The following is a 17,525-nucleotide window of genomic DNA, read 5'->3' as shown; positions in this document are numbered from 1 at the left end:
TGCCTGATGAGAATTACATTTGTAAAATGAGCGCGTATGAATAGTTAGCCATTGAATACCAGACACAAACACTTCATTAATCACAAAGAGTATTATTTATATTCTTGGTTCTTTTGGTAAAGTCACGTAGAAGGGAAACAATAAAATAATAAATAAAATTATCACGACGTTTCGACTGCAACACAAGCAGTCATCATCAGGTGTGAAAACCACAGCAAGAAAATTTGGTTTTCACACCTGATGATGATTGCTTGTGTTGCAGTCGAAACGTCGTGAGAATTGTATTGTTTTATATTTTTATTATTTTATTGTTTCCCTTATACGTGACTTTACCGAAAGAACCAAGAATATGAATCCCTGCAGTCACGAAAGCTTTAAATAAAAAAGAGTATTATTCAAAAAATGAAAACGCCGGAGAAAACGTTAATATATATATTTTTTCACGACCTGAAGACGAACCGCCAACTTTATTTAATTTACACCTCCGTCATCGGAATGGGAGAGGGTTAATTGGCGTCAATCATCGCCTTGTGTTGATTAGGATTTAAAATTGAGCTGGTAATTTGACACGTCTCTTCTTTTCCTCGTGCATGCGGGGGCCCCCTTGGGTTGCTTGGGGCCCTCATCTCTTTGCCTGGTTCGCTTGCTTTATGGCCTGCGCCACAGCGGGGCGACGCCTGATGTGCTACCGATGGCCCAGGCGACGAGGACACATCTTTTGCGCGAAATATTTAACACTGACGGCGAAGAATGTTTTTGACGAGCAGCTCACAGAGGTGGAGCCCCTGCAGCGGGTGCCACGGTGGCCAGATGTTAACTACCTCGCCTGGTATGCAGGAGGTCGTGGGTTCGATACCGACCCTGATGCCTGCTGTATATTTGGAGTTCTCCCCATGGTTTTCACCTCCGCATTTAGAAACGTGCGTTTACAGTATTTGTCTGCTATAAATGTCCACATGATAAGCCACTTCGTTGAGCTATCCTTTGTCACCTGGGCGCTTCTGAAAACGGGCTGTATAGCTCACTGAGCCTTATCTGGTTGCAAGGCCGCGTGGGTTTTTCTCCGGGTCCTCCGGTTTTTCCCACTTCAATTAGAAACGTGCGTTTAGAGTATTTATAAACTTGCGACAAATTTCCACACGGCGATAAGCCACTTGGGTTGAGCTATCATTTGTGGCCAGGTCGCTTCTGAAAAAGAGCTATATAGCTCAGTGGTGCCTTGCCTGCTAAAATAAAACATAGTTTAGTTTAACTGCCTGCTTCTTACAGCACTGGTGGTGGAAGTTGGCCTCCAAATTGTAGAAGTGGGCAGGGGGGGGGTGGAAGTGTCGCCTGCTCTTCCACACTCATTCAAAGCGCGTTCAGTTTAGACCACGGGGTCGACCTTTAGGCCACCGCTGTGCATTGTGTCGGGGAAACTGATTTCCGAGAAGCGTGCTTTGCTTCATCAGCTACGCGCGGAGGTGTTGATCGGGAAAACGCCGCTTGTTACCAATGCGCGAGAAACCAATCTTCGTTAGGTATGTGCGGAGGTGTTGCTCGCATAATTGGCGTGGTGCTGTAATGCTGTCACGTGGGGGATGCCAACGCAAGGAAAATGGAAAAGGTTAAAAGTGCAGCCCCTGCAATTACTCGCTCACGCCTCTGCTGCTGGAAATGCCTCCATTACGAGGCAGCCCGAGCAAAAGCCCCCTCTCCAAGTGCATTTCTGCCTACTCTTCCACGCTTGCCGAACCATCTTATAAGAGGTGACATTACCCACACTTTGCTCCACCGTACGCAACCTGCGCATCCACTAACCACGGTGTATCCGTTGATACTGTCGGGTGGTGGACAGAGGCCACCCGCAGGGATGGAATCGAAGCGGCGAGACCTCGGAATCACAAGTCCAGTGGCGCTAATGACCACTATACCGCGGTGGCTACCCCAGGGTGCCACCGCTCTTCCGGTAAGATTCAGCATCATTCTCAGATTGCCTCCCCCGATCACACGGCTCACGAGAGACTGAAATCATCAGTCAGCCGTGCGGGTTCGGTGCCGATGTCCCCGTGCCGTGTGTGCGTGCGCGCGACGTGGGCGCTCGCTCTGCGTGCATCCGTTCCCCCTCCAAGCGTTCGAGACTCTCAGCCCCGTGGAATGAATAAATGAGTAAAAAAAAGACCCCCTCCTATTGTCACGTTCCCTAAATAACTTTCCAAAGGACGTATCTCCATTGTACAACCGGCTCTCGCCGCGCACACGCAACCGCCGGTTGACGTGTAAGTTTACACCTGCGGGTGGCTTCCCAAGTGGTTGCCTACTTGGGGGAATCGGACCCAGGCCCCAGGTTGCTCAGAGGTGTGCACGCACGACGTGGCGCTGGGACTCATAGGCTGCGGGTGGCTGGGACTCACGAGGATTCACCTCCCCAAACCTATCCAGAAGCTCGCGTTCTAATAGCTCGGTTGAAGAGGTAAAACAAAAAAAATGCTACCGTTTTTTTTTTATTCACGAACTGCACCGACAAAACAAAAACCTGTCTAAAACTCACAGGTGTCGGAAAATCCGGATCCGATCCCGGGTTTTATTTACGGTGCTCGCCCGGTGTCCCGGCCACCGTCGCATTGCTCTCTGCATCGCTACGCAAACGGCTGTCGGTTTGTCTCTTTAAATGTTGCGGTGCGCTTGCCGTAGCTGGCGGGTGGTGATAGATAACAGGGCTTTGGCCGCCCCCAAAACCTCCTCACCGGCTCGAAAAATTGTTCACAGGCCACAGAGCCAAACCTCCCAGAGCCCGACTCGGCGAGAATGCGCAAGGCCGCCACAGACGACAATTCGTGAATCCATGATCCAGGGGGGGGGGGTCCGTCAAACACTCGTCAGTCTATCACTTGCTCTGCCAACGGCCCTCTCGTTTTAGAACTTACATTCAGTACACTGCTCCCGATTCAGTCCATGTGTTGCGATCAGCTGCCTGAGCTGCCCGGCTACCGTCAGTACCACAAGTGTAAAAATCTCATTCAACCGATAAATAAATGCACAGTTAAGCCGCCTACGTGAACGGCACAAGATGTCACACCTCACCACGTCTGCGCCGTGCGTCGACCAATGTAGCAAAAGAGGTGGCATGTTGTGACAATGAGCAGCAAGTTTCGAGACTTTGTGAAGTAAATTCCGCGTCTCTCGTCTTTTTTGCAGGAGCACGAGGCCGCCACGGCACAGGGTGAATAAAGGCCGTCGAGGCGCGGGACGAGCGGTGGAATGCGCTACGATGGACGCTTTGGAAACCGCGTCCGGCCACGGGCGGGGGGGCGCCGCTTCTGCCGTCTGAACCATTGACAAACCGCGCGGGCTCCGACGGAGAAGCCGAGCGTTGTCCCCGGTGAGGAGCGGCCACAGCCACTGGGGCGATGGCGCCGAGCACGTGAGCGCCCTCCATGGCCGCGGCTCCGATGCTATGACGAGCACCGGGCCAGTGGCGCCACCACCACTTCCTCCTCCTCTTCCTCCTCCCGCATCGATGATCGGCAAGGACAGCGCTGTCGAGCAGGCCGGTCGCTCTCCCGGCAAAGCTGTCGACGCGGCAGACAGACCCCGCGCCTCGGCAGCCACATCCCTGGAGGCCGCGCGGCGGCCCGTGGAGCTGGGCCCCGCCAAGCCGGCGGTGGTCGATCGTCATGGTGACCGTGACGACGATCGGAGCGGACCGACAGATCGGGCTGCCGTCGCTGGAGTTGCGCACGTTGAGTGGCGCCGGGCGGCCGCTTGCAGCGGCAGAGAGGAAGCCGGGGAGAGGCCCGCGCTGCTCGCAGAACCGCACTCAAAGGCCAACCACGTGCAGGAGCAGCAGCGGCAGCAGCAGCAACAGCAGAAGCAGTGTGAGGAGTGGGAGCACTGCTTGGGAGCCCTGACTGTCCCCAGCCGTGGAAGAAGAAGGTCGCGAGGAGGGAGGTCACACAGAGAGCGCCTGCTCACGAGGCTGCCTCCAGCGCAGCTGGGCCCTGACCTCGAGACTCCCGGCCCTGCGTGGAGCCCTGGGAGGTCGCCTCCCAGCAGTGCGGTTCGCGGTAAGCGGTGGCCCGGCGCGGCGCACGAACCGCCGCCGCCACATGGCACGAGCGGTGCCTGCGGAGGTGTTGGGAGGAGGAGGCGGCACTACTGCCGGGACGGGGAGGACAAGCTGAAGAAGCCGGGCAAGTACGCGTGCTCCTACTGCGGCAGGGCATGCGCCAAGCCGAGCGTGCTGAAGAAGCACGTCCGCATGCACACGGGCGAGCGACCATACCCGTGCCTGGCCTGCGGCTTCTCCTTCAAGACCAAGAGCAACCTCTACAAGCACTGCAAGTCACACGCCCACGCCGTGCGGGCCACGCCGCTCTGGCCCGCTGACGAGTCGGGCAAGGGGCTTGCGCCTGGCGTGGACTCGGAGGATCCACCAGGCGGCCCGTCGGATGGGGAGAGAACGGACACGGATGTCGAGTGCTGTGTGGACGAGCTTGCTCCCCGCAACATCGACGCCTCAGCAGGGGGAGCTTTCAAAGCGCGACAGGAAATATGGACATCACCACGGGCTGCGCCGGCCCTCTTCGGTGAAGAGCAGGAGGTGAAGGAGGAAGTGCCGAGCCGCTGTTTTGCAAATAAGGGCGTTTCGGATGCACGCAGCGAGGAATTCCTTCCAAGGGAGACGATGGGGAAGGGAAACGGCGTCGGCGAAGGAGAAGTCACACCGGGCCTGGCTGCCTCCGCCCTGCCACAGATGGTGGTGGTCGCGGCGGGCCAGGGTGGCCGCACCGTCGCCGAAAGCGGGCAGCGGAGCGTAGGCGTGCAGCAGCAGGCTGCCACGGCGGCGGCGAGCGACAACGATCTCCGCTCGGCGAAGCACCGGCTGTGGCGCAAGCGGGAACTGGAGTCGAACTCATCGGGGCACCTCCTCACGCCTAGTCCGTTCAGCAGCAAGGGGAGCACTGACTCGGGCTACTTCTCTCGCTCGGGCAGCACTGAACTGTCGCTGGCCAGCCCGCTCGCGCCGATCACTGTCACCGGCACCGGCGGCGGCGGTGGCGGCTACAATGCGCCGTCATTCGCCTTCCAAGGGTCGGCGGGCAGGGGTCGAGTGACCGAGCGTTACGCGCACACGGGCTGGCGTGGTGAGACTGTGGAGGACGACGAGGAGGACGGCGAGGAGGAGGGGGGGCCAGCGGATGCGAGGACATGGAGCGACCCTGCGCTCTCTCGCCGAGGAGGCGGCGCTGGTGCCGGCAGCGGCGCCGGTGCTCAGGGACCGCACCCCTGCCACGACTCCGGCCGCCGCAGGAGCTCGAGCGCCGACCCTCCCGTGAGCGTCGTCTCCGGCGGCGCCAAATGCCAGAGCGGGGAGTTTTTGGACGTGCCTGTGTTCGAGACGGGCGGTTTCTTCCGCAGCAATTCCATGCCGACGTGCAATCCATCGCGGAGTGGTCATTCGCCGGCTGGGCACCCAGCCGGCGCAAGCCTGTCATTCGACGAGTGCTTCTCGAGGAAGGGCGGCTCCATCGGCGGATCCTCTCCGGCGCTCGCGTACGGCACAAATCCTCGACCGCTGGTGAGGCAGCAGGCCGTGGAGCTCCCGGCCTGCAGGGACATTCAAGGGAGGCAGTTTCACGAACAGACGAAGGTCACATCCGTAATATGGCAAAGCAGCGGCAGCTTGCTCTCTGAAACGGTGGTCCCGCTGGGAAATAAGACGGCCGTGGCCCCGAGTTGCCAGGGCGATAATGTGAGCGTCAACCGCACAGAGAGGGATGTGGTCACGGCGAGGCTGTTTCACTGTCCGGGGGCCTTGGACCGCACCTCGCTGCAGGGAAAACGGAGAAAACCCAAAAGCGTCAGGGACGAGGACGAGCCGGACTTTGTGACGGGCGAGACTTTAGTGTCAGGCGGAGGTGAGCCGGTGCAGGAGCCGCCGATGGACGTCACTGGAGTTGGCGCGGGTCCCACTGCGGTGCTGCATTGGCACGAGCGCACCCCCTTTGGGAAGCGTGAGTCACCAGTGGGGGCCATTGCCAACACGCCGTCGGAGTCACCCGCCGATGCGGCCGCCGGGTTCGTGCCGCGACGCGGCCAGAGTCTGGAAAGCGTCGTGGGCCGGCATGCAGGCAACAACGAAATCTCCGTCATCCAGCACACCAAGTTGCTCGGCCGCCCCCGCTCGTTTGAAAAGGCCGATGCGGGGCGCTCCGGCTGCGTCGTGCTCCGCCAGTCCCTGTCGGCGGACCAAGCCCGAGACAGCGTCACGGTTCGGCAGAACTTCCCTGCGACGGCTGCCAGCGAGAAGGAGGATGGCGGTGCAAAGATGCGTGGGGGCGCGCAGCCCGACCCGCAAGCGCCGCGCAACGGGAGACTCATCCGGCAAAGTAAAATTCCGGAAATCTTGGTGACGGTGGAACCGGACGGCGACCAACAGCAGAACGACTACCTCAAGGAGAAGCCCGGCAAGAAGCGGGAGGAAGAGTTCCAGTGGCCGCGGAGGAGCGAGACCCTGGAGAAGCTTCCGGCCGAGAAGCTGCCCCCCAAGAAGAAGCGGCTGCGCCTCTCCGAGCTGGGCAACGCCTCCATTGAGTCGAGCAACGACTCCTCCGTGTCGGCCCCGCTCTCCCGCAGCCCAAGTGCGGACGGCACCCTCTCGCGCTGCTCCAGCCTCTCGTCGGCCTCGCTCGACCACGCCGAGGTAGGTGATGACGAAAAGCCCAAGAAGGAGCCAGCGGAGAAGTCCGGGGAGGAGGGCGCCGCCCTGTTTCTGACCGTGCCGGGCGCGCCGCCTTCCCCGCTCCAGCCGCCCGGCGGGGGGATGCGCCGCACCGCGTCGGAGCACGAGCCGTGCGGCGCGGGCCCCGGGCCACAGGGGGGCCGAAGCAGGTCGTTCGACGACGGGATCCTGTCGGCGCCCTGCGTCCCCGTCGCTGACGGTTTCGGACGAGCGGCCGCGGCGGGAGAGCGCCGGAAGGCGTACCTGGAGCACCTGGCGAGCTTGAACGGACACCCCGAGGCGGCTCGCGCGGCGGCATCTGCTATGGCGGTGGATGGTTATTTGCACCTGCACAGTGCCAAAGAGTACTCCAAGCTGCTGGAGAGTTGCGGTGCCTCACCGGCTGACGTTCAGCAGCAGTCCCAGCATCAGTTCTTCCGCCGAGAAATCCCACAGCGCATCGGAGCGTATGCTTTGTCTTCGGAGCGTCCAGGATCAAAGCCATATCTGCTGGAGCACGCTTTGACCGTACAGAGACTGGACTCCGAGCTGCACAGGCCAAACCTCCAGTGGGCTCCCCACCATGCCTCCGTTCCGCCGCCATTCCCGCCGCTCCCTCTCACCCACCGTCCCCACACTCAGAACAATCTCCTGCTGTGTCACCAGCAAAAGCAGCACTTTCCCAGGCACGCATTTCAAAATCCTTTCGAACGCTTTCACTCGGAGAGCTCGTCTCGCCCTCCGGCCTGGCAAGCGAAGGCTGTGCAGCAGGCAGTGCCGAGTCACGTGGCAGACACTCGCTCGATGGGAGCCGTGTCCAAACAGTGGCGATCGACCCCCGTTGACGTTGGCTTGAAAAACCATCGCTCGTCCGACCCCCAGCACACGCCGTCCGCCAACACAACCGCCCCGCACGTGGCGCACGCAGCATTGCCGAGGGCTGACGTGGGGGCGGCCCTCGCGCTGCGGACGTGCGGCCGCGTGTTGCAGCCGTCGCCGTTGGCGTCAGCGGTGCCCGTTCGCCGGCCCTCCGTCTTGGAACCCCACCCTGGCCGTGCCATCTTCACGTCGCCGTCTCAGCTCGCCCACCCCCGCCTGTGCCAGCCTGCCGTGGTAGTCTGTCACGTGACCGGTGAGGAGGGAGGCGCCGCTCTGATGGGTTCCTCTGACGAAGCGCCGCAGCGTTCTGCGCGGGCGGCGACGCCGCCGCCGCTGCGCGGCGAGGCTTCCCATCTCGGGGTTTCTGCTTCGGTCTTGCAGAGGGACCAATGCGCCGCACGCCTGGGAGACATCATGCAGGCGGCGCCGCCGGGCTGTCAACTGCTACCTGGTGCCAGCAGCAGGTTGGGTCTCGACAAAGGGGAGGATCGGCCCCGCGGCGCCGCCGACCCATCGCCGCGGCGAGGGACTAACGGCGAAGTGAGGAAGCAAGCGGAGCCCCTTCGGCTGAGGAAGCCAGTGCTCGTCCGGCAGTTCTGCACGACGGAGCCCGTGGAACGAGATGGCTCCCCCGCACGCTGCGACGCCGCCGTGAGCGCGTCGCCAGCGTTGTTGCCGGCGGTCCCCGGAGCCCGTCTTGGAGATGTTCAAGGCGCCCCTGCGGACGATGCTCGGACCTCCGAGCTGCCCTCCCAGCAACCCGACGGTCACGGCCTCACGGACACAACGGCCGCACCCTGTCCGCCCCAGGGGCTCGCCACCTCCAAGTCGGCGGTGCAGGTGCGGGTGCTGCTGCCAGCCGGGGCGGCAGCCCACGGGGGCTCCGGCTCTATCACGGTCCCCGTGCTGCAGACGGTGGCCACCCCGAGTCTGCTGGTCCACGTGGGCCCCCGGCCGGGCCTCGCCGTCCTCGTGGCCGACCTGGCCGAGGTTCAGCAGCTGATCCTGCCGGGCCTGCACACGCTCACGCCGGCGTCCTGGTGCCTCCTCAATGCCCGGGCGCGACCGAGCACCGTCGCCGACACCACCACCACCACCACCACGACTACGGACGGCAAGGCCTCGGTGTATGGGCCGTGGGAGCCGGCTAAGAGCGGTGACAGCCTCTGCGGTGGCATTCTCCCCGGCGTATCTACGCACGCTGCGCTGGCACTCCTGCGGTCCAGGCAGCGGGCGGGGCCGTCCACCTACAGCACGGCGGGCGCCTGCCCCGCCAACGCCTGCGCCCTCGTCCACTCGGGCTGGTGGAGGAGGCCTCACGTGGCGCAGGTGAGGAATGTGAGCGGCGTGGCGGCGGCGGCGGCGGTGGCGATGCGCACGCGTTTGCGCCGTCTGGGAAAGCGTTTACTTGTTTGGCCCCTCGCGCTGTAAATGGAATGGGGGTTCTTGCCAAAATCAAGCCCCTGAATCGTGTACAATTGTTTTCTTTATGGAATGATACTTTTAAGAGCTCACGTTAATAATGATCAGAGCAACGCCGCTCCGCCAGGGAGCAGAGCAAGTGCTCGCTGTGCCATGCCGCATGATCTGCCGGAGTGGCCGTGGCGCACAGACCTGCCAGGGCCTGTACAGATCGGTGTGGTGATGGCTCCCTCCCTCTCTCCCTCCCTCCCTCCATCCATCTTCTTCCTCACTTCTCTCCCCATTTTCCCTCACTCAATCCCTTCCTTTCTCAATCCATCTCTCCCTCCTTTGTCACTCAATCCTCCATCCTTGCTTAATCTCTGCCTCATTCCTTCCCAGCTTACTTCCATTCCTCCCTCCTCTTCACTTGCTCAGTGCTTCTTTTACATCCTTCGCAAACCCCCCTCTCTGTGTCACGCTCTATCACGCACTTTCCTCCATCTGTGAGTTTCGACATCTTCTGGGAAAACTGGTTCTTTCCTGAGCTTGTATCAAACCGCTCTTCAGGCCATGTCTCTCTCTCTCTGACCTCTCTCCTCACCTCTCGCTCTCCTCGCTACTCTCTCCTCTGAGCTCTCTCCCTCTTCTCCACACTCTTCCTCTCTCTCTCCTCCACACCTTTTTTCTCCTCAGCACGCTCTCACTCCCCTTCCCTCTCTCTCTCTCTCCTCACCGCTCAGCTCCTTTGCCTGTGCCTTGGCCTGATGTTCTGTGAATTCGGAACGCGCTCCGGCCGATGCGTGTGTGTGTGTGTGCGTGATGATTTTAAGTGCCTCATTATTCATGTTTGTGCCTTTTTATATACATGTAGGAGTGGGGGCAGGGAAGCAGTGGGCAAGGGGGCGGGGGCACTTTGCCACGTTACATTTTCACATTTACAGTTCGTTGCTGATGAATTCAGTACGGGTGGAGGGGGGAACGGAGGATACAGATGATGTTTATGAGTGCGGATGATACGACTCTCAGATGCCTCGTCAGTAAGGATGAACAAAACTGGCAGCGTTCTGGACAGTCTGAAAGTACCGTATTATCTGGATCATGAGACCCAATTTCCTGTCCCCCCCTAATCCCCCCCCCCGATCCCCCATAATTCAAAGCAACAGTTGGGTGTGTGTTTTATGGTAAGGTCGATGTGTGTGTGTGTCACCAGATTTGTGTAACCTTATTGACACTGGGCACATAAGTTTGGGGGTACGTCTGACTTTCCATAGCGTCTTATTATCCAGAGAATATGGTATCTATCTGGGCAGTTCCAGTAGTAAGGTATAGGCGCGCTTGTTCGCATCCGACGGGCCATCCTGGATAATACCGTGGGTGTGTTGACCGTAAATCACGAGCTGTCTGCTTCACAGAGGACGTCAAATATCCCCTGATGTCGTTCGCAAGAGTAGACCGGTGTGCGCCGGCATAATAATCCAAATTTGAAAAGTAACCTTCAGATTATTCAATTGGAGGCCCACACACGCGGTACCATTGCCCCCGACTATGAAGCTAGCACAGATGGTGTGTCTGTGGAACACAGCGCCTTGGTTATAACAATGGCACGAATAATATACGTACTATGTGATGATTCTAAATTAAGCAGCCTTACCGTTAACATTTCAAAATAATCCTCTTCACACATGTGGGTTGTTAATTAAAGGCAGTTATCTTCAACTTTTTAAAATGTGGCCTATTAACGGGATAGAAATCAGAGCAAAGATAACCTCGCTACGGTAGAAGTCGCAAGCAGCACAAAAAAACGCGATCGATATTAAATCGGTGCCCCCGCATTGAGTTGTCTTTGCCGTGTCTGGCTTTCGCAGCCAATACCGGCGGTGAAAGTTTGCACCCCACTGGGGAAGCCAACCCCGACCGTCGCGGGCAGCCGCGAGAAGGAGCTGGAGCGAGAGCAAGCGAGGGAGAGCGCGCGGGAGAGCGCGCGGGAGAGGTCGGCGAAGGGTCACCACGACTCTCCGTCGCGCGCTGCTAAACCCGCACTGCCCTGCCGCATCAAGATCTTCGATGGCGGGTGAGAGTTTGCTGCGCGAAGTAGCAGGTGCTATACGGATGCAGTGCAGAAGGCCCAACACGCCAAGTGGCCAGCAAACAAACAGCACTTTTGAAGGTGTAACAGGTAAGGGTGAACATGTCTCTGGAGATAAAATAATCTGTGTGGTAGAACGAGACCTCGACATGGACCGAGGAATGGAAGCCGTGGTAGTAGCAATAGAAGAGTGATATGGAGGTGACTGACGCGAGTGACTGGAGTCAAGCGTTGGGTGTGCGGAACTCGTTCGTTCCATCAGGCTGACCGTTTCATCTCGTCCGTACTGTGTTCAACCACCACGCTCACAAACGGCACTTGCCCCAACAGCATGCAAAGGCTATATGGGCGACCTTTGTCTTTGTATACGTGTCATTACGTGTTTGCTATCATTCTCACGTCAGTCGACACTCTGGTGGACACCGTTGCAAATGCGGCACCGCGGTGGCGAGATGTTAACTCACTTGCCTGATATACAGGAGGTCGTGGGTTCAATCCCGACCCTGACGCCTGTTGTAATGTTCTCCCCGTGGTCGCGTGAATTTTTCTCCGGTTTTTCCCTCCCACTTTTAGAGTCAACGTGCGTCAACATGATGAATACATTTCCATGTGATAAGCCCCTTCGTTGAGCTATTATTTGTGATAGCCAGGTTGCTTCTAAAAAAAGAGCTACGTAGCTCAGTGGGCCTTACCTAGTAAAAAAAAAAAGAGAATACAAAAAAAGAGTGCATCATTTAAAAATAAATAACAGGCAAACAAAGCAACAGCTGCTGTTGAAGTTTGCTCACCGTTTGCCAATGTTACGGCTTTGGGCCTGGCGTTTCAGCAGACGGTTAATTTGGGCGACGGGCAATTCGTACGCAACAACAAAAAGAGGTTGGCGGTTGTTCAGGTGCGAGCGGCCGACGGTTATCGATTGGGGCGCAAGCCACGGTGGAGACGCCGGATGAGCCGCTTTGTAAATCCTGGCATTATCTCTTGGCGTTTTAATGCCTTCACACGGCTGTCGTTCGGTCACGCGCCGCATCTTTTCCACGGTTACATTTTCCCAGTTGGAATGTAACCAGACTTCAGAGCGTATTTCTCTGTTTGAGGTGGTGGAATGCCAACTTTTTATTTTACATAAGAGAGCGATTTGAATATTCGTTCATGAAGATATTTTAAAGATGCTGGCATTTCAGTCATCGTGCTTGAGTTGCTGATGGTGTGGTAGTGGTGCCTGCCTGTAATCCAGCACTGCGGAGGCAGCGAGGGTTGGTGGATCGCACAAATGTTGCGGTGAGACACGACAGGAAGCGCAGTGTGTGGAGGGACGGTGTTGCGGGAATGTGGTGGTGAGACGGTGTGGTGGGACGGCGTTGCGCGCGGCGTGCGGTGTGTTGGGTCGCGGCGAGAGGTGGCAGGGCTCCATAAAACATCGCATCGAGTGGCAGGTGAAACGGCCGCATGTTTTGTTTCCATAATCACGAGTGGTTGGTTGGGGGGGGGGGTGTTTGGGCCTAGTGAGAAAGCCTAACGAGTCCTCGTGGGATGGAGCCTTCCTCCGTTTCGACTGCGACGCTGGTTTCTGGCTTTCACGAGTCAATTAGCAGTTTCGCTTCGCCGCTAATTCGGGCATGAGCCGACTGGAGACAAGACGAAATGGTGGCGCGTCGCCAGGGGCGGAGCCAGGATTTTCAGCCCGGGGTGACATTCAACAAATTTTAATTTCAAGAATGATTTAGAGAGTCAGGCTTGTTGAACTAGACGCCATCGGTTGGCGACACACTCTGACAATGCAGTTGCACGGAGTCCGCCAGACCGAGTGTCGTACACTTATACGCAGAACGTTTCAGATTTTCGATTTTTTATTGTTTTTCGGGGGTGACAATTGTCTACCCTGTCACCCCCCTGGCTCCGCCCCTGCGCATCGGGCTGAGTTGATTGCGTGAGGCCGTCCGTTCGTTTAATCGAGTTTTCCTTATTTTATTTTTTAAGCGGTGGCGTCACCCCGCGTCAGAGAACGGCCCGTGGAAGATGCTGTCACGAACTACTCCTGAAGTCGCTTCATTCGGCCCCCTTATGCACACTTGGGGCGCATCTGTCATATACGCCCTGTCGCACGTCAATCAAAACAAAGCCGTTAATAATTATTTTCCGGAGTTAATACATTTTTGGTACATGTGCATAATGCATACTTGATGGATTTTGTTGTTGTTCATTTATTGGTGATTGGGATCAGACCGTCAACTTGCAAAGCTCGAATCACGACCGGTATCACCCTGTGGGGGCGTGTGGCATCGCGAGGACCTGGGGTTTGAGAATTGCCGCTTTAACGCAATCACATCGCTCAGAAGCTTCGACTTCCATGGCCATAGTGGTTGCGCCGGTGGTGACGGAGGCGGCGGCGGTGGTGGTGGCGACAGTAATGGTGGTGGTTGCACCGGTGGTGGCGGTGGTGGTGGCGGCAGTAATGGTGGTGGTTGCACCGGTGGTGGCGGTGGTGGTAGCGACAGTAACGGTGGTGGCGGAGGCTGTGGTGGTGGTGGTGGTGACAGTAAAGGTGGTGGTTGCACCGGTGGTGGCGGAGGCGGTGGTGGTGGTGACAGTAATGGTGGTGGTTGCGCCGGTGGTGGCGGAGGCGGTGGTTGTGGTGGTGACAGTCATGGTGGTGGTGGTGGTGGCGGAGGCGGTGGTGGTGGTGGCGACAGTAATGGTGGTGGTTGCACCGGTGGTGGCGGTGGTGGTGGTGGTGACAGTCATGGTGGTGGTTGCACCGGTGGTGGCGGTGTTGGTGGTGGTGGTGGTGACAGTAATGGTGGTGGTTGCGCTGGTGGTGGTGGAGGCGGTGGTGGTGGTGGTGACAGTAACGGTGGTGGCGGAGGCTGTGGTGGTGGTGGTGGTAGTGGTGACAGTAATGGTGGTGGTTGCACCGGTGGTGGCGGAGGCGGTGGTGGTGGTGGTGACAGTAACGGTGGTGGCGGAGGCGGTGGTATTGGTGGCGGCGGTCACGGTGGTGGCGGAGGCGGTGGCGGTGGTGGCGGCCGGGCCTTCAGAGACAATGACTGTGGTTGCGGTTGCCGTTGTCGTGGCGACGCCGGCAGGTACAAGTCGAACGAGGAGTACGTGTACGTGCGGGGCCGCGGGCGAGGCAAGTACGTGTGCGAGGAGTGCGGCATCCGCTGCAAGAAGCCCAGCATGCTGCGGAAGCACATCCGCTCGCACTCCGACCTCCGACCTTACCGTTGCCACATCTGCAGCTTCGCCTTCAAGACTAAAGGTATCGAGGTGGGGGACAGGTGGGATCCCTGAGGGCATCGTGCGATCTCTAACGACGGTCGCCTTGCTTTGCCGATAAGACTCGGACGGTGGTGGCACTGTTTTTGAGTGCTTGGCTTGGGCTTGGACTCAGACTTTATTGTTTCAGCTGCTAAAAGGCCCCATTGAGTAGCTCTGTCGCAAGGACAGCCACAGCTCAAGGCCGTTGGCAGTGGCGGCGGTTCCAGGACACTGCGTGGAGGGAATGTGCAAGCGAACCAGAGCAAAAACAACAAATGCACGAAATCCGGGCCAAAACGTACCGCAAACTCGAAGTCTCACGGGGTTAGCGAGCACCTGTGTAGCGCGATGATGAAAAGAGGCAGCGGCTAGAGAATGGCTTATTTAGCACACAGTGTGCAGTGGATCGGAAATATGCCGTACGTATCAGCACTGCGGTGCCAATTAACGCAGCCTCGAGGTGCTTAAACGCTCTTTGGAATCTGGCGTAGATAAATTGCGGCATTCCAGCGCGGAACCTTGCAAATGCGTGCCTGGCCAGCTATCGGGGGTGCGCAGGCGCTGCAATTGCACCAGGGCTGATGGGCTGGAGATGGAGGGTGGGAGGGAGGACCCAGGTGTCCCGGGAAATGCATCTGGGAGGAAATTGAACATGAGGGCCTCAATTTCATTCCTTGCACAAGGGCCCATGCCAAGCACGCTACGCCGCTGCTCAGAGAAGTATAATCCAGTCCAGGTTTTTGGTCTGCTGTTTGCCCGCTGGAATGCTGCTGCTGCTCCTGCTGTAGCTGCTACTGCTGCTGTTGTAAATGGCCATTCGCGGACAGCCCCCTTGTTTCAATCCCCTGCTGCATGAGGGCCTCACCACTCCTTGCGGCTCGTGGGAATTGTTTGACCGTACTTCACCGCGGCTCGGCGCAGGCAGCACAGCGTGGCGATCGCTGCCACCACCGCTCCCCGTCTGTGAATTTTTATGCGTGAACCACTGCACATAGGCAAAGGCAAAGATCCCCCGTAAAGTCTTTAACAGACTGTTGGAGCAAGTGCTGTCAGCGAGTAGCAGCTATGAAGGTCGGAACTGCACGCGACGGGCGGTGGGTGAGCCAGCAACACGCCCGGCCACTTTTGTTTCCCCCGTAGCGGTGTTTGCACATCGCACCAGGTACTCATTTGAGGCTGAGTCGACCTAGGGGAGGCCCAGCACCGATTCAAATAACTGCCACTGGTGTTGGCAGCGAGCGGGAATCGAACTCGGTTCGCCGGGTTCGTAGCGCGGCGCGCTGACCGTTGCGCCACCGTTCCCCACGTAAACACACGCACGCACTCATGCAGAGCACGCGCACACGGAATGCACGCTTCTGCATTGGAATAAACCGCTTCCCCCGTCTTGCCTGACGGGCTGGGTGCCCCTGTGCTCAGACGACGGTGACGTCCCTCTTATCCAGCCGCCGTCATCCCCACCCCGGTCTCCCCACACCCTCCCACCGAACACAGCTCGCCCTTTCACGCTTAAACAATCAACGGGTGCAAGCGGTGGTTTCCGTGCATTATTTTAGGATGCCGTGGTGGCCAGCGTGGAGGTGACCCCCGCCACCGTGCTGCGGGTTAGAGGTCGCGTGGTGGCCGCGAGGGTCGAGGCACAGGGCACTGCTTGAACCAACGTGGCTGGCAGCCGTGCAGACCACGCAGCGACGCACACCAACGTAACTACCCAGACCGTCACGGCCACTCGGGTGGCCGTGTGTGGCCGTCACACCGTGACGGCCACACAAAACTAAAATATTTAACAATTTTATTTATTTTACCAGGTAAGGCCCACTAAGCTACTTAGGTACTTTTCAGAAGCGACCTCGCTATCACAAATGATAGGGCGACGAAGTGGCTTACCGTCGTGTGGAAATTTATAGCTAGCCAAATGCTGTAAACGCACGTTGATTCTAAATGCGGAGGGAAAAACCGGAGGATCCGGAGAAAAATCCACGCGATCACGGGGAGAACAACTCCAAATATACAGGCGGTAGGGTCTGGATGAAACCCATGACAACATGTTTACCAGGTGAGGTAGTTTACATCTTGTCACGGCCACTGAGACCGCCACAGTCACCAGACCAATGCAGCAATGGTGAGCGCCATGGACACATTTTTCGAGCTGCCCCCCGTCAGCTTTCCAGCACAACATTGTCTTGAAGCTCGTTAGTAAGGCTGCTAATTATATTAAGGCTCTTAGAATAGGCTGATTCCCAGTAAAACCTCCCGAGATGATGCTAAGCTTTTATTTTTCCAAGGTTCACTCTGCTCAGAATTCCCTTCAGCTTCAGGGCTCAGTCGGAGTTTATCCCAGTTGTGCTGCGAGCCCTCTGTGCTGCTGCTTCAAGACATCCTTCGCGAGCTGTTGCTTCGGACGGATGGACGGACAGAGAGGGAGTGAGGAAGGAAGCGAGGGCAGGAGGCAGCGAGGGAGCAATGGACAGGAAGATGGGAAAATGGATGAACAGATGGGATAATGGAGAGATGAGATGTTACGAGGACAGATAGAAGGGCGGTGGGTAGGCGGACAGACGGACTGACTAGTGGCTGGATGGACAGAATAATGGATGAACATGTGACCAAAATGAAGGATGGATGTACAAAATGGATGGAATGATGATGGGTGAATGGATGAATGCATGGGATGATGGTTGGACAGATGGACAAAGGGATGGAGGGATTGACAAACACATAGACGGAGCACACAAATGGATAGATGAACTAGTGGATGGAATGACAGATGGACAGAGAGATTGACAGAATGGTAAACTGATGTACTGATGAATAATGGATGGATTGATAGGGACATATTGATTGATCGATGGAGAGAGGAACAGTCGGTGAGAGGAATGGTCAGACAGATAGATGGACTGCAAGATTGTGGATGGAAAGATATACAGAGAGACAAATGGACTGACAGATAAAGGAAGGACGGACGGACTGACGGAGTGATGGACGGACGAACTGACGGATGGACGCTGCGCAGGGAATTATTTTGCCGGCCCGTGTCTGTGAGCAGGGTCATCTTGACCACAGGACGCACCCGAGGCGGTGACGAAGGAACCCCGTGGGGGAGAGCGAGCGCCGTGGCAAGAAGGGGATTCGGGCCGCAATATGGCCACTCACCTGCACGGCTTCGCCCAGATGGGAATGCCTCTGCAGCGCCAG

At 57.9% G+C, this 17,525-nt stretch overlaps 1 protein-coding gene across 3 annotated transcripts in view; it reads left to right on the top strand.

The window, feature by feature from the left end:
• The window catches only part of LOC116946471 (uncharacterized), a 56,713-nt gene that overhangs the window by 27,494 nt on the left and 11,694 nt on the right, over nucleotides 1-17,525 (top strand). For all 3 annotated transcript variants that reach the window (XM_032961379.2, XM_032961378.2, XM_032961376.2), the window contains exons 2-4: nucleotides 3,178-8,911; nucleotides 10,852-11,057; nucleotides 14,156-14,331. In XM_032961379.2, the coding sequence (XP_032817270.2) occupies nucleotides 3,437-8,911; nucleotides 10,852-11,057; nucleotides 14,156-14,331 (5,857 nt within the window). In that variant the 5' untranslated portion in view covers nucleotides 3,178-3,436. The remainder of the gene's footprint in view (nucleotides 1-3,177; nucleotides 8,912-10,851; nucleotides 11,058-14,155; nucleotides 14,332-17,525) is intronic.

The sequence above is a fragment of the Petromyzon marinus genome, chromosome 27, assembly GCF_048934315.1.
Source record: "Petromyzon marinus isolate PM22_M1 ecotype Great Lakes invasive population chromosome 27, UKy_Petmar_22M1.pri1.0, whole genome shotgun sequence".
NCBI classification, from domain to species: domain Eukaryota; kingdom Metazoa; phylum Chordata; class Hyperoartia; order Petromyzontiformes; family Petromyzontidae; genus Petromyzon; species Petromyzon marinus.
The sequence above is the reverse complement of the archived record's forward strand: the minus strand, read 5'-3'. Positions and strand labels throughout refer to the sequence as shown.